We start from the raw sequence: 23,720 nt of genomic DNA on the forward strand, positions 1-23,720 counted from the left end.
AAAAATAAAAAATAAAATCTTGAGGCTGAAGTTCTTCTGAATCCACCAAACTGGCCCATAGACAAGACAATAAAAACCATGGCAAATGTCCCATAATACTCAGTAAGACCCCAAAAGACCCCAAAGCTTCAGTGAATATAATCCAAGGCATCCATGCTAAACTGAAAGACAAACAAACAAAATTCATAACACCACCCCTTCCACACACACACTCCAGATGAAACCAATGAAATCCCTCAAAAACTCCCCTGCTGGCGGTCTGGTGGAATTAAGATTGATGTTCTCAGTCAGAATATAAAGTAAGAGTCAGCAGATAAGAGCAGTCCTAAAGCTTGTTAACACCAGGACATTCTGCGGAAGACCATTTCTGCCGGTCTCTCTTAGTCTCTCTGTGAAATGCATTAAATATAAGCTCCCGCATGAACAGCACAATTAGAATAGCTTGAAAGAGAGAGAGAGATATGTAAAAGTTTTCGCATACATGTTTCTGAGAACTTATACAACAATTGTGAATGCAGCTCACATCAGGTGGCACAAACAAGAGCTTAAGAGCTTAGAGAACAGAAATGTATTTGTTGCTAAAGGGTGTTTGTGTGTACACACTTTCAGGCATGAAAATGTATAGATACACACAGAAGATGAGGTTATAAATGCAGTGAACTGTGAATAAGCCGGTTTATATGTAGGTTAGTGTATTTCTAGAAGTGTATGTGTTTGAAGTGGGGATTAGGTAAAATTACTTCTCTCTGATGTAAAGTATGTCAGACGTCACCGGTCATTTAGTCTGCTTATTATTATTATTTTTTTTAAGTAATCCAATATATAAATAGATGTACTGTACATCACAATATAAAAGAAAAGATCTGTCACTACTTGTGTTTCTTTAGAATTTAAACATTTCCATTAGTTAATGATTTGCTATTCCATTTCAAACTTCTGTGGAATGAAATTGAATACTTATCACATTTCTGGCCCTCAAATCTGTTTCCAATCATTCAGATTATAACAGAATAAATGCAAATCAGATTTCAATCCAATCAAATCAAAACTACAATACAACTCATAATGTTTAGTTTTACATTGTCAAACATGCCTCACAAGCCTTACAGTGCAGCAAAACACATCAACAGTTACTGGTTCATTTTGAGATCAACATGAAAAACATGAAAATTATTATAACCATCATGTGGTTGGAAATTAGAATACACTGGTCGTGCTGTGTGTTTTTGATGCACTAAAAATAACCGGCTCATAAAAGGCAGTAATTCACGAATCAAACTACACTGAATAGTAGTGCACTAAACACTTTTAGAGTATTTCAGTCCTCAGTTGATTTTGGTGCTCATTTAAAACCATTTGGGTTAAAAAAAAAAAAAAAAAAACAGGAGTGCAAAAGCAGTACAGTCTTGATCTTAGTATCTATAGGAAACTTTACATAAAGAGTACTCTAGTTATCTATGATGTGCAGGCCTATGTAGCATACATAAGTGCGTAATTAGTCAAATGAGTATATATTTACAGTAAATAAATACAGTAATTATGGTTAAGTCAATAGACACATTGTTTAACAGGGAAATGAAAAAGTCTCCCTTAACGGCCAATCCTACATGTGTTTGTCTGAGTGTGGGTCAAGAGCTCACTCTAAACCCCTAGGATAGGACCCCTACAAAAGACTGGCGTTTATAGCACCAGCGGCCCGTCTGTTTTAGAGAGATTTGGCAGTCATTTGCGCAACACCCACTTTGCAGCACTCCACACAGCCTTAGGGAAGAGCAAGCATAGAATGAGGGAGACTGCAGTATGCTGAAGAATGGTTTGTATTTCTCTGTAGGGAGTAGAGAGGTGAGATGTGAGGAGAGAATGATAGAATCGGGTTATCTCGGGCTTCTGTGTTATTTGATGAGCTAGTTTTATCTATAATCCTTTCTTGAAGATTTATTCATGAATTTTGCTTGCTATAGTCAATCACCTCGGAGTTAATGGCTTTTAGCTACAAAATTCATTGTCATCCAATAACTATTTGCATTTCAAATCGGCGAGGGGGAGTGAGAAAGTGATATTGAGAGAGAAAGAAAGGGAGGACATGTTTCTGATCACATTTACAGAATCTGCAATCACCCTGACACTAGATCAGACACATACGCAACAGATAAGCAGGGCTTTAAAGTGGGTGTTCACACACACAAGTCTATGCAAATAGCTGAAAAGCAATTACAAATCTACATTCAAAGTCTGAATTACACACTATACCACATGTGGATGTACATGTGGTGTGTTAACTGCATCTATCAACAACGCTTTTGTGCTCTCCGTTCCTTTAAAGCGTGCTCATTTCTGTTTAAATCACATCCGTTGCATATAAACCCCTGAAAGAAAGACCGAAATGGAGCGAGAGATATCAGCCAACAAGCACAGACACATGGAGCGAGTCAGACTGCTGACGATAGCAAGCTGCCGGCTATTCTGTTGTTTATCCCTCGGCTTCCGCTGTTTATGAAAGGTTAAGTGCACTTAGCATTTTATTTAGTGAGGGGCATTTGGATGGACACAGGAGAGGTGCATGCGAATGTGTGTGAACGGATGCCGTAAAGGAAGGAAAGGGAAGCGACAATAGGCCTTTTCTTCCGAACACAAAGAGATTCTGATACCATGTGCTTAATCTCAGAATTCAATGTTTTTGAGCACAGACCACAAGACTGTGGAATTACTTTTTATTGAAAATACAATAAAACTGTGTGAGAGCGAGTATATATGACTTACGGTGCCCTTTAAAGTGCTTACATTGCCAGCCGGCTGTAGCCATTTAGATTTCAGCCATGTCAACAACAGCAGCCAGAAGTAATAAATCAATTCAACAGCTCTGGCCATCAACAGCAGAGCACAACTCCACATGGTATACTGTGGGAGCCTCAGGCGTGTGTGTGTGTGTGTGTGTGCATGCGTGTGTGTGATGCGTTCATGTCAAAAAATGTGTGTTTATTTTGCAACCGAGGGAACGTCCTTCACAGTACAGTACCGACTGTCTCCTCGCTGCTCTTTTCACCCCTACCAGCGTTTACTTCTTTATTCATTTGCATCTTTCATCCTGTCCAGAAGATCCATTTCTCTTTACTATGTCCTCACTCTCTTTTTCAGTCTAGCTCCATTTAATTTAGTTACAGGGTATAAAAAGAACAGAGTTTCAAGATTTATGCCCACATGTTCTTTTTAAATTGTTGTTGCTGCAATTTGTTAAGGTTCTGTAACAAAATAAACTGTCCCCTCAGAACTGAGGTGGTCCGCTTGAGAATTAACTATCCACTGTTGCTTACTCACAAGCTCACAAGACAAATGTATACAGCATTTAAAATGAAAGCATTTCAGAACCATGGACAGCAATGACATTAAGGCACAGAATTTCAGAAAGAGTCACACTTGGAAGGATAAAGCCTTGATCAATCACAAAAACAGTCTTGCAACAATGTCATGGAGCTCAGGGTAAAAATCGTGGATGATTATTCTCAATTTTCAATAGAACGACAGCATTTTACATGTGTTATTTTTATTTATTTTTAATCCTTAAAGAACACTGATGCCTATGCCAGGACTTGCAATTGTGGCCTAAAGAGGTTGGCCTGAGATAATTAGAAGGTTACATTTTTATTTATTTATTTATTTTAAATACGATATTAATGCTATAAAATATATAAATAAACTTGCTTGTAAATATATACACTACCCATAATAAGTTTGAGGGCAGTAAGATTTTGTCATTTAGTAACAATGCTTTACATTCATCAAAAGTGACAGTACGTAAGTATATTTATAATGTTATAAATTATTTCTATTTAAAATAAATGCTGTTCTTGAACTTGAAAAAAAAAAAGTTTCCACAAAAACAACAGTTTTTAAGACTGATAATAAAAAGAAATAAAAAGAAATGTTTCTCGAGCACCAAATCAGCATATCAGAAAGAATCTTCTGGCTAAAGACTTGCCATTACAGCAATAAATTACATTTGAAAATATATTAACTAGTGGTGGGCATAGATTAATTTTTTTAATCTAGATTAATCTCACTGTAATCTTGGAATTAATCTAGATTAATCTAGATTAAAATGGCTCATTTGAATTCTGCCAAGTAGATCAGAATAAGTTTACTACTAGTAGTAAACAACTAGCAGTCATCAAGAATTTAATATTGATAATAACATCGAAGACATTGTATGATTATTCCTTAAAGATAAGGTTTTAATAGTTTTAGTAGTAGTAGCCTATTACGTTCTGCCCAATGTCTTCAAGTGAAACCGAACTTTTATTTTGACGGGTTGCCGTGAGGATAGTTTTTCTCAAATGAAACGCTCGAATGCTCATGAAGTATTTATGTCCTTAGTGAGACTACAGACGTTAATATCGCTGCAAGCGTCACGCGGTCTTCTGTATGAGTAGTGAACAAACCCCCGCGTCTGCGCCATACATTAACAGAGACACACAGAAGTCATATTTAAATAGACGTTTTGCGGCTTAATATTTACAAATAGGAGTGGGAGTGTGCTCACTTGTGTGTGCGCTTACGTTTGTGTGTGTGTGTGTTTGTGTGTGTGTGTGTGTGTGTGTGTGTGCGCGAACCGGGGCGGAACTCCGCTGTGCGCGCAATACAGAGAGCTTGACCATGTAGAGACAGAAATGACTTGCCGATTTCCATTGGGAAGCTTCTTAAAAATAAATTTTCCCTGAAGCAAACCCGGCGGCTTCATAGCTGCATCCATGTTAGCATGCATACACACAGGTTCGAAGACTCGTTCTCGCCCCCTACAGTGCAATTCTGCTAGGTATACATCCGCGCTAAAATATCAAGGTGAAAGTCATCATAGCTTGCGTAGTATAGACCCAGCTCCCAACCCAACTTTGAGAATAGATTAACGGCGATATTTTTTTTATCGCCCGATAAGAGTCTCACGTTAACGCAGCACGTTAACGCCGATAACGGCCCACCACTAATATTAACATTGAAAACAGTTATTTTAATTATAACAACATTTCACATTATTATTATTATTATTATTATTAATAATAATAATAATAATATTACTACTGTACTTTTGATCAATTAACTGCAGCCTTGGTGGGCATAACATCTTTGGGGGGAATTTTTTTTTTTTTTAAACTCCAAACATTTGAAAGGCAGTGTATATAATATATTAATAAATAAAATATATAAATTTGTTGCCCAGCCCAACAGTTTATTTTGTTACAGAACCTTAATAAATTGCAGCAACACAAATTTAAAAAGAACATTTTGACATAAATCTTGAAAAAAAAAAAAATGAAAGAGGATATAGTAAAGAGAAATTGATCTTCTGGACAGAATGAAAGACATAAACAAATAAAAAAGACCAGAGTATAAACCTTGGATCATTATTCTGATTATTCAATACAAAAACATTATTTTACATTGTTTTTCTTTTTTGTTGTTGTTTGTTTGTTTGTTTATCCTTAAAGAACACTAATGCCTATGCCATGACTTGTAGTTGTGATTTAAATGGGTTGGCCTGATATAATTAGAAGATATTTTTATTGTATTATTTATTTTTTAAATACTATATTTATGTTATTAAATATAAAAATAAACGTGCTTGTATATATACAATATCCATCAAAGATAGCAAGGAAGATATTAATAATGTTATGGAAGATTTATATTTCAAATAATTGCTGTTCTTCTGAACTTGAAAAAAAAAAACAGTTTCCACAAAAAATATTAAACAGCACAGCTTGTTTTTAACACTGATGGTCAAAAGAAATTAAAACAAATGTTTCTTGAGCACCAAATCAATATATTAGAATGATCTTCTCACTAAAGACTGAAGTAATGGCTGCTGATAACTTTGTCATTACAGGAATAAATTACATTTTAAATTATATTAAAATTAACAATATTTTACAATATTATTATTTTTATTTTTTTACTGTATTTTTGATCAAATAAAAGCAGCCTTGGTATGTAACTTTTTTGAAAAACAAATTTTTAAAAAAATCTTACCAACTCCAAACATTTGAAAGGCAGTGTATATAATAAATAAATCAATAAAATATATAAATTTGTTGCCCAGCCCATCGGGAAAAGATCCAGTGCACCCCCTGGCTAGTCAATTCCTACTGACATCTCTGTCTGGTGAATAACAAGGGAGATATTATTTAGGCCTAATAGATGTCTTTTCTTTTGCCAGGTGACAGAAAAGGTGTCAGACTTTCATTCTTGGTTATGTCAAAAACAGCATATCTTTAGCCTGCAAGACCCCCAGGACGCCAACCAACTTGTCGAGACGCTAGAGCTTTCGAGGCTACTCAGGTGAGGGCTAATAATTACACAGCGAGGGAGAACCGAGGGAACGGCGTAGACTGAAGAGGACTTCAGCATCTCGTGTTATTCCTGCAAGGTCAGACCAGCCTGGACTCCATCAGCTGTTACGGACTCAGTAATGGGTAAGAAAGTGGATGTAAAATAAAGCTCTTTTCACAGACAAAGAAAAAAAAACACTCATGCTCAAACAGCACTTTCAGCATTGGAGTCTGACCAAGAAGGCGAGTATAATTTATTATCAAATTAGTATGACATTATAATAAATGGCCTATATTTCATGTCATGTAGGCCAGAGGAATAAAAAAAAGAGCTGCTGGTTGGGCTTCAATCCAAAACAGAGACTGTAATGGAGCAAGAGAGCTTTACCACCAAGAGCTCTAAAGATCAATTCTACTGGCAAGGCAAGTGCATTAGTTGTGGGATTTTTGGGCTTTTGTGAGTAAAAAACTTACAAAGACTGCCAGCTAATAGAAATTTTGAAAGAACTGGGCTGCTACCTAAATCCAGGATAATGAGTTCATTCTGGTCTTGGTGCATTATTCCATCCAGTAACAGCAATTCCTGAAATCATCAAAGTGATGTGGGACCAGCAAACCTTTTCGCACAGGAGAGTGTATAAAACTGGAACAAAAACTGATAAAAACTTTGGCCATTTTGAGAATACTATAAAGGTGCGATCACACCATCACGACTTCCATCGATACGCATATGAATGATTCCAGGAAACCGGAAACACAAGCTCAAGCACAATCCAAAGTTCAAGCTTGGTGAACTCCACCCTTGCAAATTTGTATTACATGAAGAATGTGACTAAAAATATCAGCAGTTTTTAAAACGAATCCCAAGCCATTTCATGTTGACGTCAACATGAAACATTAGCATATTGCCCGCCCACTTGTTGGGAAAATTAAAGTGTTTTTTAACCTTGCATGCATGTTGTTGGAGACTTCCAAAACCAAAATATGAATCTTTCATAACCCATAATAGGGGCACTTTAAATATGCATGATTGCAGTGTTGCAGTAAAGTTGTGTAGATTGCATAATAATTTTTTCCCCCAAAGTATTATTATATGTTCAATGTATTATACGTCATATTAATACCGTTGCAGTGTCTATAGATATTTTGATGCTCAAAGTCTAATACGACTGCCGCTTAACTGTGGTCTAAAATGTATTTCACAACAGAAGAAAAATCTCTGTGTTTTTTTATACTATACCATTCTTAAAAATATCATTTTAAGAGTTCTACAGAAGAAAGTCATGCAGGTTTGAAACTACATGACAGTGAGTAAATCTTCATTTTGGGGTTAACAATCCATTTAAAGACTGAAATCATTAACAGAAAACACTGAAATTGGAATATCTCTATATTTTACAGGGTTTGAGGATGAGAGTGAAGAAGGAGAGTGAAGAATAGGTTTTAGAATCTAAACTTTATTGGTCACTACATAACTGAGAACAGTGAAAAATACGAAAAGGTATCAAATAAAGTACTCCATGGTAACAGTCCAATACATGGACATTGTTAGAATAAGACTTGGCCCTGAACAAAGGAAGAGGAAGGCTAAGCCCGAGAAACACAGGCTAACAAGAAACATTTGACAACAATGAGTAATTAAACCAACAAACCAACAATCTTGATATCAAAATAACACTGCTACAGTATCACATATTTGGTTATTCTTCAGTTTTTATGATTATTTTTTACTAGCAGCTGTGAATACCTTAGACAGAATGTGTATGTGAACCTAAGGTTTACTAATTTGTTTTTTAATTAATCAAAACAACACATAATACAAACTACATAAATTACTTCATATAATTTTCCTTGTGAGAATTTTTGTAATAGTGTCCCCTTAATTACTACTAATTGTTACAAAATACCCCCTTGCCAGGCAGTAAATATATGTAGCAATCCTGTTCTTGAGCTACAATAAATTTAAAAATAAAGTGCTAGATTGACCAATTAACAGAAGTACAGTAGTCATTCCACCCTATAGTGTCAATATCACCATTTTGCCTAGTTTCAATTTGGTGAATTGCTGTGTAAAAAATTGTATTATATAATACTGCATTACATTAGCAATTGGCCATTAACTAACCCACACTGGCTCACTGTCAGTTGTCACTGTGCCTCAGCTCAATGTAATGTCTATTAAAATGCAATTGTCTCATCCAAATGCAGCTCACAAATATTCATCAGGCATATTCCAAAGTTGTCAAATAAGCCCACAGCTCTTATGAAACAGCAACAACACGTGTTCACAACCTCCTGCAAATGCTACTATTATATTGCCTTTTTGTCTCACCTCTGCTTCCAGCATCTCTCTTGCAGTTCACATTTTCTCTTTTTTTCCATCCAGTGGTACTACTATCAAAAGTATTCAAAAGGCTTTTACATCAGCAATCATGTGACCATCCAATAAAGCCCATAAACACCTGTGTAACCTCTGTAGGAGGCAGGCGGGCTATTAAACTTGCCAAACATATACCACATCAAGTGTTAGTATACCTCCAAAGATGCTAAAATACAAGCACAGTGTTCTTATACTGTAATCCGACAACAGTTGAGATAAAAGTTGGCTCTGTAATTTGAAACAACCAGAGGCTAACACAGGCCTATAACCTTGCGCAGATAATGAATGAAAACAGTGAAATCTTAATTATGGAAAGCTTTCAGTAGCCGCACTACTCTTTTAATTAGCTTGTGTTGTTAACTCTGTGTATAAATGAGATCTTCCTTACTTTGCTATGGAGAATACAAGTACAAAAAGTAATTAGAGGGTCATTTAAGGTGCAGTTTTTCAATCTTCTTAACAATTCAAAGGAATACATACAAGCCTAAAATAAGCTGGAATGAAATACCGCCACCTGTTGTAAATGTACCTATTTTGCAAGCAGTTTATACAAGAAAACAATAGGGACTGAGGACATGCAACAGCTTGCCAGGTTTCATCAAGCCAAAAAATAGAACAGTAAACCCATCCTGTCTGCTGCACCTGCCCAATATTGATTTATCCTGTCTCTCCATCTTTATCTGTCATCTCTTGCTCTCTCTCTCTCGCCTGGATGGTCTCTCTTTCCCTCTCTCTCTCTCTTCACCTTTTCTCTGCTGCTGCCAGCATCACTAATATCATTTCAAAAGATGATACATACAAATTTGACTCCTACAGGGGCAAGTGACTTATCAAAACTGACAGCATGTGGTTTATCAACAGATGGGAATTGGTAACGGTGCTCACGCACACACCTTGTAATCACTGGGTGGCGAGTCCATCTCTCCAAATCTGTAATCCTTCTGTCACTAACTCTAAGGTCAGAGGAGATATCTAAAAGTGTGTGTGTGTGTGTGTGTGTGTGTGTGCAAGCTTGCACTCAGTTTTGACAGAGCAGGCAGATCAACACAGATTAATCTCTACAAATAGAAACACTTTCCCAGCATGCACCAGGACGGTTTCCCTCTACTCTTTATTCTTTTTTCCCCCCTTTCTCAAAAGTAAAATGTCAGGCTTCTGATTTTCCACTGGAACGTTCTGACTTCAAAAAACTCAACTCGAGTGTCCCACTACATTAGCCCAAATATCCACATATCTCTATATCATGCTTACCTCTGTCATTCTTCAGATTTTCATTCTGGCCATCTCAAATTTCAAGTGGCAATACAGTACATTGCTACTTAGTATTCGTAGTATTCTTAGTATTCCATATACATAATAACACTTTAGTATACGGACTAATTCTCACTATTAACTAGTTGCTTTTTAGCATGCCTATTATTAACATATTGGCTATTTATTAGTACTTATAAAGCACATGTTCTGCATGACCATATTCTATATCCCTAATCCTACCCAATATACAAGTGTGTGTGTGTGTGTATATACACATATACACACACACACACACACACACACACTTTACATAATCTTGAATCAAAAATATATATACAGTATATTGACAGAAATATAGCATTTAAGATAAGCTGTTGCTGCTGCATGATTAGGCATACATAAATCATGTAGCAGTTTTAGACAGGTGGAGCTAGGGGAGGTGGAGGGTTTCAGAGGAACTCCAGCTTACAACAAACACAGAACCAACTATTGAAATGCTGAGCAAAAAATCTTTAGCTGTAGAATCAGCAGAAGCCAATCAGCTTGTGCCATGCAGTAATGCAGTAAGAAGTGATTGCTAGCAGACTGCATGTTTTGTTACCAATCATTTATATAAAGAAAAAGAGATAAGATAACACGACAGTTACAGAGAAAGTGTAAGAGAGAAATTATGTAGGCAGTGCAACACATATCTCCATAATGATAGACATCACTGGGAGTTTACTACTAATAACTCATTGATCGCTTCCATTTCCATTTATCTGCCTCGGCTAAATACATCAATAAATAAATCAACACATTCCTCTGTGACTAGATCTTTTGACAGAGCAGCACTGAAAACTAACATATGTTAATCATTCAGTACACATATACAGCAAAGGAGTCAAGAGAAATCTGGGCCTGGGTGCACATGCCTTGAGGGTGTGTGTGTGTGTGTGTGTGTGTGACCAGGCATAATGAAGTGTGAGAACTGAGAAGGTATTATAACCTTGAGTTGATTGACTCACACTGTCTAGAGGGAAGCTCAGGAAGGGCATGCTAAGTATATAGCTAAGAGAAATCTATGTGTGTATGCTCTGGTCGCAGGTTGCACACATGTCAATCATTCATGTTTTTGTCGGTATTGTACCTGTTTGGCCAGGTTGACTGAGTCTGAGGTCAATCTGTCTCTAAGGTGAGGGTCGAGCTGGGCAGCAGGAGCGATCTCTACCACTTTCTGATGTCTTCTCTGGATAGAGCAATCCCTCTCATACAGATGAATCACATTTCCATATTTATCACCTGTGAGCGAAAGCGAGAAGAATAAATATTGAGAGAATGGACACAGAGAGATACGAAGAGAGAGGTTTAAGTTTGCCTGATTTCACATCATATACTTCCCTATCATATATGTGTCAATATACTAAATAAAATATTTTCTTAAGATATAAACAAAATGAGATAAAAGATGAAAATCACATATATTTTATCACAAATAAGTGAACATAAGCATGATTTTTTTAATCAATTTTCTGCTGTTCAGAAAATTCAGTTGTTGTCATTATTGTCATGAAAAAAATAGTATTTTATTAGGATCTTTTTCAGGCGTTTCTTATTTCCTTTCTCTAACCAGTATGTTTTCTCATGAATATTGATTTAATTGGTGATAATTTCATATTGCAGATATTTAATGTGTCCACAATTGCGCTTTCATCTTGTTAGTCGTACGTAATATCCCTTTAGTTAAAAAGGAAATTATTTAACAATCTATCAGATAAAATATGTGATATTCTTTGTATTATCGCTAAAACATTTCATCCTGTTATAGAAAATGACAGAAAGCAGGACAATAAAGTTGTTTTAAAAACATAATCTACTTTTATTAAATATGCTGGGTTTTGTTGATACTTTCTTATAAATGTAAGTTCATTCTTTTGTATCGCAGATATTTATCTACATATCTTTGGTATTAGATTCACATTGCAGGACAAGAAGACGGTCATAAAATCAGTTTATCTGAGAGTGAGAGAAAGGGAGAGAGAGAGAGAGAGAGAGAGAGAGAGCATGTGGTTGGTGTTCCCTGGACACACACAGAGCCATTCTCTGTTAACAAGCCCAATTCAATTCCAGCTGTATGTTATCGACTATGAGCTCTGTTCCAGACGAGCAAATCACGTCTAATGAGCCAAAATACTCAGCTATAATGGCTCAAATACACCAGAGAGAAGCTAATAGATCATAGTAAGCATAGTAAACAAATATGTGCACACATTCTAGGGACTACCAGACAAATTCTTATAATATCCCTCTCTGTTTCTTTTGTCAACACAAACACAAAATGCATGGATTAATATACTCACCAAGAATTTGTACTTCAATGTGTCGTGGTTTCTCGATGAACTTCTCAACAAACAGGGCACCATTACCAAATGCTGCCAGAGCCTCTGAATATGCTCGCTGATAATTCTCCTCTAATTCCTGAAAACAAGTCACAACATTCACTATTAAAATAATAAAAAGACAAAAATACTCATTGTATATACACTACCGTTCTAAAGTTTGGGGTCAGAAAGATTTTTCATCTTTTTTTGAAAAAAGTTTCTTATACTGAATTAATTTAATAAAAAACACTGTAAAAATAGGAATGAACGATAATGAAATATTATAACAATTAACTGATAAAATACAGTAACATCAGTAATATTAATATAATAGAATAGAAATAGAATATAATAGAAACCATGTTTTAAATTGAAATATTCTGCTTTCGAGTGTGTCTAATAAACTATAAACTAATCTAGGAGAGAATAAAATGGCAATGATTTCTATTCTTAGTGGAAAAAAGGCAAAACATCCACTAATGTAATTTGGTAAGCACTTAATTGTTTTCGTGAAAGGTATACTTTCATTTCTCTTCTGTGAAGCAGTTGAAGACATGAAATGAAGTCTCTTCAGAAACCATGACACACAATATTTAACACACTCTTTACAAGACAGTGCTTGTCCACTTATCTCACAGAGCTTGGTAGAGGGAGGTAATAAACACTAAACACTTTTCACTAGCGACAATAAATACAGGCAATAAATAAAGCAAATGGACTATGTAGAACGAGCAATGTCAATGTGATATAGTATTACACTGGAGTAATAATTGTCACATGTGTATGTCCACATGTCAAGTGGAGGACAATGAGCATCTATCGTACCGTAACGTAATTGAATGCTGTCGTAAAATAGGCAGTATCCACTGACATAAAATAAACAATATATGCTGTACACGTGCAGAAAATGAGGCCCATTAACAGTCGTGATCGACATGGTTTAGTGGGCTAGCCTTGAAACTTCAGTTATCCGTTTAAGGGGAGAAGGCCACTACTGTCAGAACACAGTTTTTTTTTTATACGGGAGAAGGGTGATTTTGAGTGAAAGGTGCCCTTGAGTACAAAAATAAATAAATAAAATAAATTATAATATAAAATACAATTTTAAATAAATAAATATATATGAAATTTTTCGATTTTAAAATACTTTCTTCTATTCCAGTTTAAACTATAGAGGCAGCTATACTGTAAGTAATAAGTGTAAATGCTGTGGCATATTTAGGTGGCTGGCCTGCTATCATCACTGTGACACATGACGGTTTTCTGATTCCCTGGTCATTTATTTTTTTAGGCATTCATTGGGCTAGAAGATACACAGACCTCATAATCTCGGACCACCCTCATCCCACGGCCTCCTCCTCCATATGCAGCTTTAAAGATGATGGGAAAGCCGTATGTTTTGGCAAACTCCTCAGCCTCTTGAAGAGATGAGATGGGAGCGTCTGTTCCGGGAACAACTGGAACACCTTCACACATACACACACACACACGTTTGTTTCTGTGAATTGTGGGGACTTTCCAAAGACTTTTATTACGTTTATACTGACCAAACAATATTTTCTATCCCCTAACCCTAAACCTGCCCCTTACAGAAAACCTGTTTGCATTGTTACACTTTCAGAGAAACATCATTTAGTATATTTAATATTTTTTTTCCCTCGTGGGGACTGCAGGCCGGTCCCCACAATGTCAAAATTTCAGGTTTTACAATCCCTGTGGGGACATTTGGACCCCACGATGTAGCATAAACAAGTACACACACACACACACACACACACACACACACACACACACACACAGAAACACATTTTCAATGATTCACATACACAAGTTTCACAAACAAGTACTGTAATAAAGAAATATGTGTATAACAACACTATTATTATTATATTGAACTGTAGGACCATGGGCATTTCTAGACTTTCTTCAGTACTGGGGCACAGCCCCCAATCAAAAAAGTGTGCCCATTTTTTGACACATATTTGATACATATTTTGGTCCTTTTTTAAATAATGTTTTGGATATAATTGGATATACGATAAATAGTCTTTACCTGGAGTACAGAGTCATTCATAAGCTGCACACACAATAAGCTGCTTCATTGCTGACAAATGATTGAAGACATTTGCAAGTTTTGTTTTCTACAATGGATTGTAGGTGAATATCCACCTCACACGGTGCTTTTTTGTTTTATGTCTTATAAAAATATCCCTTTACTATTACTTAAACCATTGGAAATGATTCTTATTTCACAAACTTAAGGCACTAAAAATAAATAAATAAAACTAGCCTAACACCACGTCTACACTGGGCATGAGGCATGATGAAACAAAAGACAATACAACCCATTAAAATCAGTGATACGATCTACACTATCTACACTAGATGCACTTGTCTGTGGTTTAGGGTGGGAGATACACCAGCCTGGCAAGGCAGGGGAACAACTAGACCAGATTAAACCAGGAAAGACCAGCAGAACACCTTCAAGGTTTTTTATTTTTTGTCAAGCACAATTTTTGCACCAAAGACCATACTATACATAAATATACAAACATCAAATTACTGATTCATAAAAGTGTGCTATACACACTGAAAGGCCTTTTGTGGCCACATTTTATCATAATGCGAAGGACATGAAGGGCAATTCATTTTTTAACCTTTAAATAAATTAAGAATTATGCGAAGAATTAGTGAAATGCAGCAACATACATTGTAAGAGGAAGCATCTCCCATATTTCCCAAAGAGAAATATGCCTTTTTTTTTTCTAATGACCACACACAGAAATATTCAATTCAACAGAATTTTTATGTGAATTAACGAGGCAGCCTGTTCTCCATTGAATAATTCATTACATTCTTTAGAAGTTTTATTGATTTTTCAAAAACAAGGACATGTAAAATAATGATGTTCATTGGGGTGTTTGGGTTAAACACTTGAGAACTACTAGGCCTACAAGAAATGCCTAACAAGGTTATATCATGCTGTCTGACAGCCTTGATAGGTATTCATGTAAACACAGCTGGCTATGTCTGAAGTGAACATGAAGTGAAAGTAACAGATGGGCCAAACGGAAAATTTGTCAAAAGATCGGATCTGTGATTTACACCTTGCAGCGTAAATGCAGTAACAGTGTCATAAAAGGCTCTTACCCTGAACAAATTTTCTCATTATATGGCCTGGTTTGATTTAATTTGATTTGCTGAGCGGCATATTTAGTCATTTTTCACTGTTTGTACCTGCTTGTCTGTGTTTTTGCATTCCAGACAGACTGTCAATCAGTCAGATATATCCAGCTGCGAGCCATATGTGACAGCAGGTTCCAACTATCATTCTCAGTATGGAGGTTAGAGCAGAGCTAAGGAACACCTAACCTCATTGCACCACTGACCCTAACCAACAGTCCAAGTGTCTACAAGCTGTGCCTTAACTTCCTACTGTATCTGAGACTTCTGGTCAAAAATTGCTGTTACGACTCTGCGGCTCTGCAGATGGATTAGTAGCAGGGAGTTTTCAGTGACTCTTTCTGCCAGTTACGTTGTTAAGCCAGAATGATGATGATGATGACACGATAAGACTGTCTAAATGATTCACTGAATTACATGTATTTATTTAACCAATTCTTTCAAAACACTGATTTATTCAGGAAACGAGTGTTTACAAGTGAGGCATTGATTCATTCACTCAACCAATTTGTTCAAGAACATGCAGTTTATTCTGCTGTGGGTTCATTTAGAACTATTTTTGTTGACAGAGAAAAAATAAACAAAGTAACACAAAAAATAATTTGCCTGCAAATACTAGTTTAAAAAAAAAATAGAATGAAATATTAATAATATGAACAAATGTTAGTAATTAATATGAAATATATAACTTATTGGTTGTTTTATTCTACACTGTTATTATAAAGCTTCAGCTCCATCAACTGCAACACTTAAGTTAATAATATAAATCTAGAATTGCATTATTATACTGCAAGTACCCTGGTGCTAGGGTTCCCCTGGTACTGTTCATCCTACCCCGAAGGGAATCTCTGGGGTAAAGAGTTTTTTTTTTTTTGGTACCTGCTTTTACGGCCAGGGCACGGGCTTCCACTTTATCCCCCATCTTGTGCACAACCTCTGGGGAAGGACCAATGAATCTTACCCCGGCGTCAGCACAGGCTTGGGCAAAGTCTGCACGCTCTGATAAAAAGCCATAACCAGGGTGGATTGCATCCACATTATTTTCCTGAGAGGGAGAAAAGCACAAGCAGAGAAAGACAGAAGGGGCAAGAGATAGAAAGACAGAGAGAGAAATGAGAACAGAAAGAAAAAAACATTAGTCAGGGATGTTTATGTGGCACAGCAGTCAGGACTAATTATTCTGATGCTGGAAAATACTAATTTCATTAAAATCCCAATCAGAGAGAATTTGAAAGGCCCCTCTCTCTCTGTTGGCTGACTGCGTGCAACATGGTAATTGCATTGGAGAAAGACTAATTATTCTGAGGCCGTCTGCTGAGGTTAGAGACGATGATGTTGGCTGCTTGTTCGGTTTTAATACGGTGTGGTGTTGTGTGTGTGTTATGCTTTGTGTTTATGCATTATTAGTGCATTGTTGTGGTGGCTAAGCTGCTGGTTTGAGAGATGAGCTGCCTGTGGCATAATGAGAGAGTTCGCCAAAGGATCTGAATCTGGCTGGCATCTCTGACACTGATCCAAAAAAACAGGAATGGATCTATTTGAGCACCATATAGTGAAGTGCTGATGTGAATACTAAGTACCGGAAGAGATGCGTTTATTGCACAATGCAGACAGGCCGTCATTCAGAGAGTGACAGATGAGGTGAATCACAGTCTGATGGATAGATATATAACTGCCTAACCTTAGCCACTTTGATTATGTCGGGGATATGGAGATAGGCTGCAACGGGGGACAGGCCTCTGCCAATGAGGTAAGCTTCATCTGCCTTCTGTCTGTGCATCTGCCCGGTGTCCTGCTCTGAATATACAGCCACTGTACGGATCCCAAGCTCTGTGCATGCACGAAACACCCGGATGGCTATTTCACCTGATGGGAGAAAGAGAAACGATTTTAAAACAAGAAAGAAAAAAAAAATGAATTGAAATGTGTGAAGTGTATACTGTTAGTGTACGGTAGTGCTAGTTCACCCCGAAATGAGCACAACTGTCAGTTCCTCAAAAGACAATGATAGCAAAAAGCACCATAAAAAAAATGGTTGAAAAAGGGTGTATGAAATGGAGATCATCATATTTGGGGGTACATGGCATTAAAAAGTTGAAAACTTGCATCTTATGAGGCCATGCGTTAGCATGCAGATTTGAAATGACAAGTGAGTGAGTGAGTGAGTGAATAAATAATAACACAAGCATCGGATGAGTAAATAATGACAAGAAGGTGGGTAAATAATAACAAGTAAATAATTTTAGATCTTGCTGAAAATTAATTTAAAATGCAGCACTCCTGAGTCCTGGGCCTGTGTGTATTTAGATTTTCAGAGCACTAATCCAGGGATCAAGCTTTCTCTTTCCACGGTCTTTTCACTGTTTGCAAAATATTTCATCTCGATTACAAGTTTTACCTCTGTTTGCCACCATGACCTTTTTGATTGGTCGATACTCCAGGTTTTGGGGAGACAAGTGGGCAGAACGACAAAACAAACCCACTCTCCTGATGAGCAGGATGCCCATCTTCCCCCTGGACCCTCCCAAATGCAGGAGCATCCTAGAGAAATACAAACAGAAAAGACAAAGATGAACAAATCGCCCCGGTTGTAGTTATCCTTCATAAATCCGTTTTAAAAATACATACAAAATCGAAAATGAATGATCTGTACACACTTTAGAATGGACCAAGGCTTCTGGTGTCTTACTGTCTTCAACAAAATAGGTCAATTAAACTCGAACGAGCCGCTAAGTATTTCAAAACCTTTCAATTTCCACTAGTTTATGTCTATACTTTCCACATTGTTTTGAAGCTGCTGTAGTAAGGGACTGCTGCCATCTTGTGGTCGTCATTTAAACTGTTTTATCTTCCAAAGCTACTTAATTACGTCTTTCCGTGTTGGTGTTGAATTAATTGTGTCTGTAGCTATGTGAGAGCATTACATTAGTGCGTGCGTGTGTGTGTGTGTGTGTGTGTGGGTGGCTGGGTATCTTTGAGTTTATCCTAGTGTTTTAAATAAAAACCCTCAATATATCAGTTATATATATATATATATACAATTATAATTGAAGATGCTGCTTGATGAATTAGAGAGGGTCATCAGAAATGTTATACTTCCCTGATTGGTCTATAAAAACTGTTCCATTGTGTCTGTTCAAATGTACCTGTATTTAGATGTGTTTCAGTGGGAGGCAAACTATGAATTACGCCCAGGTATGCTAACTCTCATTTCACTATTTTACTCTATTTCTGTCTGTATCTCACCTACACTGTCTCTGATGGCAGACGTAATATTAAAACCCTTTCTTTTTACACCCACCTGTGTATTCGATACGAACACACTAACCTTTTGAACAGCATTGCATATTTACAAGTTAGATTTTTCTATGATTGGCTCCAAGTACTAACCACATATTTATGCTGATATTTTAGCACATTCAATTTATATATTTTGAAATAAAAATGCATAAAAACTCAACTACATTTTCTTTAAAAACTGGGATTTGCAAAAGTGTCTGCCACAATCTTGTTCATATAATTCATGTAATTTTAAACTGTGCAGTTGCTAAGTAGCTGCTTACTGTCCCAAGACAAAAAAAAAAAATGCCCTATGCCCTCTCTATGATATTCTTGTCCCTAATTTGTTCTGTCTTTCCTCCAATGTATCATGTCTACGGGATTTTAACACTCATTTTGTTCTCTGCAGAAAATCTTAACACATATAACCTACAGCAGGCTGCAGGCCAAAGTTCAACAATCAGGGTTGGTGATTTGTTCAAATCTGTAACTCTAAGTATGAGTGAAATAATTATTTATACAAGACTTAGAAAGCATCAGTAGATCAGCATATACATATTGAGAGGTGCAGTCCATAAGTATAGGCAGTAAAGACAGTAGTTGTAAATGGAGAAATTCCTTGAGTGGCTTTTTCTGGGTTAAAGGTCACAGGTCAAAGGCAGCAGTGGCTGAATGAAAGAGTCAGTGGGTTTGTAGCTCATAAACAGAGAAAAACTTTGAACTGGAAAGTTATTGGGTGATTAGGTGTCCCTTCATCAAGATTTCTGTGTCAACATGAACTTTGTTCGTGTGGGAAATCCAACGAACAACCTCTTTTTTTTAACATCAGTGAGGTGCAGTAAAATAAGTGTATTAGCTGCTTTGAGTTAAGCTACCCACCTTTGGAAAGGAAAAACATATATATTTTTTTCATAATAAACCATAATTTAGATGGCTGTGGCACACCTATGAACCTGTCGACAGCTCCAAGAGGGGAAATTACAGAGAAAATATAATGTTCAGCCTATTGGTGCCTTCCAAAATTGCTCAGTTAGCGTTAAATTACTCTAAACACTGCCCTAAAAGGCCAAGCTGGGTAAAATCAACATGCTCAGCCACCTCCGTACACAATCTAAATAGAGCCATACATCAGCAGAGCTTTTTTGGGGCCTTTTGTTGCTCGCTGTTGCTCTCTTTTCAGTCTATTCCCTCACCTCTCCTTCCACCTGACTAACACTTCCTGCGGTGTTTGTCCATTAGAGCTCAGGTAGATAGATGTTCTGTGTCTTTACATTCTGAGCAGTGCAAATGTTTTGCCATTAGGACAGATGAGTCCTGCTCAGGCAATACAAACACAAATTCACAACTTTATGAATTTACAAGCTGAGCTAATGTCAACCCCAGAAGTCAATATGGACATGCTTAAACAATGAAGAGTAGTAAAGAGTAAACTAAACTAAAATATTTATTAATAAATATAAATAATATATATATATATATATATATATATATATATATACAACAATAAGATTTTATATTATATATAATACAGTATATATCGTCCATCCACATTCACAATGTGAATCACATTCACAAAGTTTTTTTTTGTTTGTTTGTTTTGTTTTGTTTTGCAACTTGATTTATTAAACACAATGTGGAGAACTTGTAGCCTTTAACCTCCCTCGGTGAACTAATTCAGACACTGTGACTGACTTTTTGTGGATGTGTAGTACATGAGCTCTGTTATCTCCTGTCAAGAACAAATTATTCCATCCTGCTTTGATGAGATTTACATGGACTGAGTGTTAAAGTTGGGGGTCTTCTTCTTTGTTTGTTTCTCTGTGGTGTTTTATAATCATTTAAATATTAAACAACACCAGACTGAACTCTGTACAGGCTTTTATCCTCTCTGGAGCTGAATGATGAATAAGTTAATGATAACAAAATACAATTGATTTGCCAAGTTGCTCGAATACCATTCCATGTCAGTAAGACATGCAATCAGATACACACTATCACTCAAGTGGCTTTTTGTTTTGATCATTCAGGTAGTATGACTTCATTCTATTGTTCTTGTGCAAATATTTGTCGTCTTATGTAAATAACAATGCTGCTGATATGTCCTTAATTCTGCAAGAATAAGTGAGCTAGTTTATGTTGCACAGTTCCACACCAAACAACTGACCGAAGGTCATACAATCCATGTTTTTTTTTTTTGGGGTTTTTTTTTTAAATAGAGTATTAAGATTCAAGATTCAGTTTCTGTGTTCCACTGTCCTGTATTCTTTCTTGAAATAATCGTGCACATGCATTCTTACACTCTCACTCACACTTGGACAAAAAATGTGTTGGACTGATATTAAAATGGTGTCTGTTAAGCTAATAATTATGTGTATGTTGTGACCAATAAACAATAAAAAGGATGATACTAAAATTCTATACAATTCTGTATAAAAAAATAAATAAATACTAAGAACTCAAATGAGTAATTTTAAATGCTACAAAGGAAATTTAGGCATCACAACATTACTGTATAATGTGCATTAAAAATAGATTTTCATTTAGAAATTTGATTTAAATATTAAATGTAACAGTCTTATTAAATTATTAGCGTTTTTAAAGATTAAGTATAAGTGTGCATTATATGAGGGTAAAGGTCATTTAAATATAAAAATGGAGAAAACATAAGCAATTAAATATCCCAAACTGACCAACATATATCCAGTATTAACCAGCATCTGATATAGTGCCATTTCATATACTGTGCAACTTTGGGTGGTTCTATATATGACCAAATCCTCATGAATAAAAATTCACTGAATATAAGCACATATTAATCTGACACAGAATACTCTTAGGTTTAGGAAATGTTCTGAACATACATACACACACAACGACTCATAATATTGGCATAGTAGTAGTTGCATCACCACGTGCACATGATCTCTAAACATACACACTCTTCAAAACAAAGTTAACAGCACGAGGCTTTTCCCTGCAACATGAAAAGTATCTAATACATTTCCCCTAATTTATCATCATATACACAACAGACCACGCTGTACTCACTTGTCCAGTCGAGTCCAGATTCAGTCCAAAACCAGAGCAGGTGTCAGATGTAAACAAATGAACAGGCCAGAAAGTTCTGCTGCAATCCTATGATACAATGAGCAGATCCAGAGAACGGAGAGTGTTGGCAAGTGATGTGATATGCACCCAGGCGTATTCACTATCATGTACACAGTCAGTGCTGCTCTTCTGTCGCACTGGCTGTGAGACTGGGAGGCCTGGATCCTGTTAATCTCTTTCTGTCTCTCTCACTCACTCTCACTTCTGACCTCTCTCTCTCTCTCTCTGTCACTCACTAGATGCAGGTTTTCATCCTCTAATGATTATGTAACATTTACACACCCCCGTGAATATGGGCCAACCACAGGCGCTCTGTTTCCACTGGCAAAGAGCGGCAGGATTTAAAGACTGAGATGGGGAGGGAGGGATGGATGAGGAGGAGGGGAAAGAGAGAAATGGTAAACAGAGTTTCACTGAATGTTGTGCATTATATAAAGAGAGTGAAGGAAATCAAACCAAACACAAGAGAAAAGTTGTTCTTATAAGTAGGGGAACACAAAATAAATTTTCACAGGCCCTTTGATGGGGTGCAACCTATGGATGCAGCCCTTTCTCAAAAACCCTCCATTTTTGCAAGGGGACATAAATTACATGCCCATGTTGTAATGCGTTTTTTTTTTTTTAAATGTGTCTTATGCTCATCAAGGATGCATTTATTTAATCGAAAATACAGAAAAGAAAATAATTTTTTTATATATATATTATTGCAATTTAAAATAGTTGTTTTCCATGTGAATATATTGTAAAACATATTCATGTGATCATCGCTGAATTTTCAGCATTATTACTCCAGTCTTCAGTGTCACATGATCCTTCAGAAATCATTCTAATATGCTGATTCTTTGTTGAATAAAGCGTATTAATTAGTTAAAGTATTAATTTCTTTCAAAAATAAAATAAATAACAGTATTTATTTACAAAATATTTTGTAATATGCACTACTGTTCAAAAGTTTGGGGTCATTTTTTTTTTTTTTTGAAAGAAAGTAATACTTTTATTTAGTAAAGACTTATATTGTTAGAAAATATTTCTTTTGAATAAATGCTGTTCCTTTAGACTTTTCGTTAATCAAAAATCCTGGAAAAAGTATGACAGGTTCCATATATATATATATATATATATATATACAGTATATATATATATATATATATATATATATATATATATATATATATATATATATATAATTACAGCACAACTGTTTCCAACATTGAAAAATAAAATAAATCAGCATATTGATAATAAATCAGAAGGATTTCTGAAGGACCGTGTGACACTGAAGACTGGAGTAATGGCTGATGAAAATTCAGTTTTGCATCACAGAAATACAATATATTTTAAAGTATATTATAGTAGAAAACTTTTTAAAATTGTATTAATATTTCACAATATTACAGTTTTTTCTGTGTTTTGGATCAAATAAATGCAGCCTTGGTGAGCAGAAGAAACTTCTTTAAAGACATCTTACTGATTCCAAACTTTTGAATCACAGTGTAATTGCAGCCACTGCATACTCCCTAAGGAGGGATTTCTTTTGAATAAGGAATTACTTTGTGACTTCAAAAAGTATGTGGGTCATTCCTGGGATTCGGTAACACTTCAGACTCCCAATGTTTTTAAAGTGCCCATTATAATAAATAAAAATAATAATTGCATTTTAATATTTTTAGCATAAAATAATGTCTTAAATCTATCTTAAATGAAGCATTTTATCCCTGAGGCAATTTTGTACTTAGAAAATTCTTTACAAAATGTGCATAGTGTCTATGATTTTTGGCAATAATGTAAGCATTTATTAGTGTTTCTTTCTTGTAAATAATAATTTTTCTAAAAAAC

The 23,720-nt window shown here is 35.9% G+C and overlaps 1 protein-coding gene across 3 annotated transcripts in view; it reads right to left on the minus strand.

Moving 5' to 3' along the window:
• The window catches only part of pcxb (pyruvate carboxylase b), a 176,032-nt gene extending 153,949 nt beyond the window's left edge, over positions 1 to 22,083 (minus strand). Inside the window, exons 1-7 of one of the 3 annotated variants that reach the window (XM_058781442.1) lie at positions 21,825 to 22,083; positions 17,896 to 18,038; positions 17,179 to 17,363; positions 16,377 to 16,542; positions 13,635 to 13,780; positions 12,294 to 12,411; positions 11,084 to 11,235 (exon numbers count right to left, since the gene is read on the minus strand). In XM_058781442.1, the coding sequence (XP_058637425.1) occupies positions 11,084 to 11,235; positions 12,294 to 12,411; positions 13,635 to 13,780; positions 16,377 to 16,542; positions 17,179 to 17,363; positions 17,896 to 18,037 (909 nt within the window). In that variant the 5' untranslated portion in view covers position 18,038; positions 21,825 to 22,083. Of the gene's footprint in view, positions 1 to 11,083; positions 11,236 to 12,293; positions 12,412 to 13,634; positions 13,781 to 16,376; positions 16,543 to 17,178; positions 17,364 to 17,895; positions 18,039 to 18,125; positions 18,310 to 21,824 lie in introns of those variants that run through there. The other 2 variants (XM_058781443.1, XM_058781444.1) reach the window with 2 other exon arrangements.
• Positions 22,084 to 23,720: the final 1,637 nt, after the last annotated feature.

The sequence above is a fragment of the Onychostoma macrolepis genome, chromosome 07 (genome assembly GCF_012432095.1).
Source record: "Onychostoma macrolepis isolate SWU-2019 chromosome 07, ASM1243209v1, whole genome shotgun sequence".
NCBI lineage: Eukaryota > Metazoa > Chordata > Actinopteri > Cypriniformes > Cyprinidae > Onychostoma > Onychostoma macrolepis.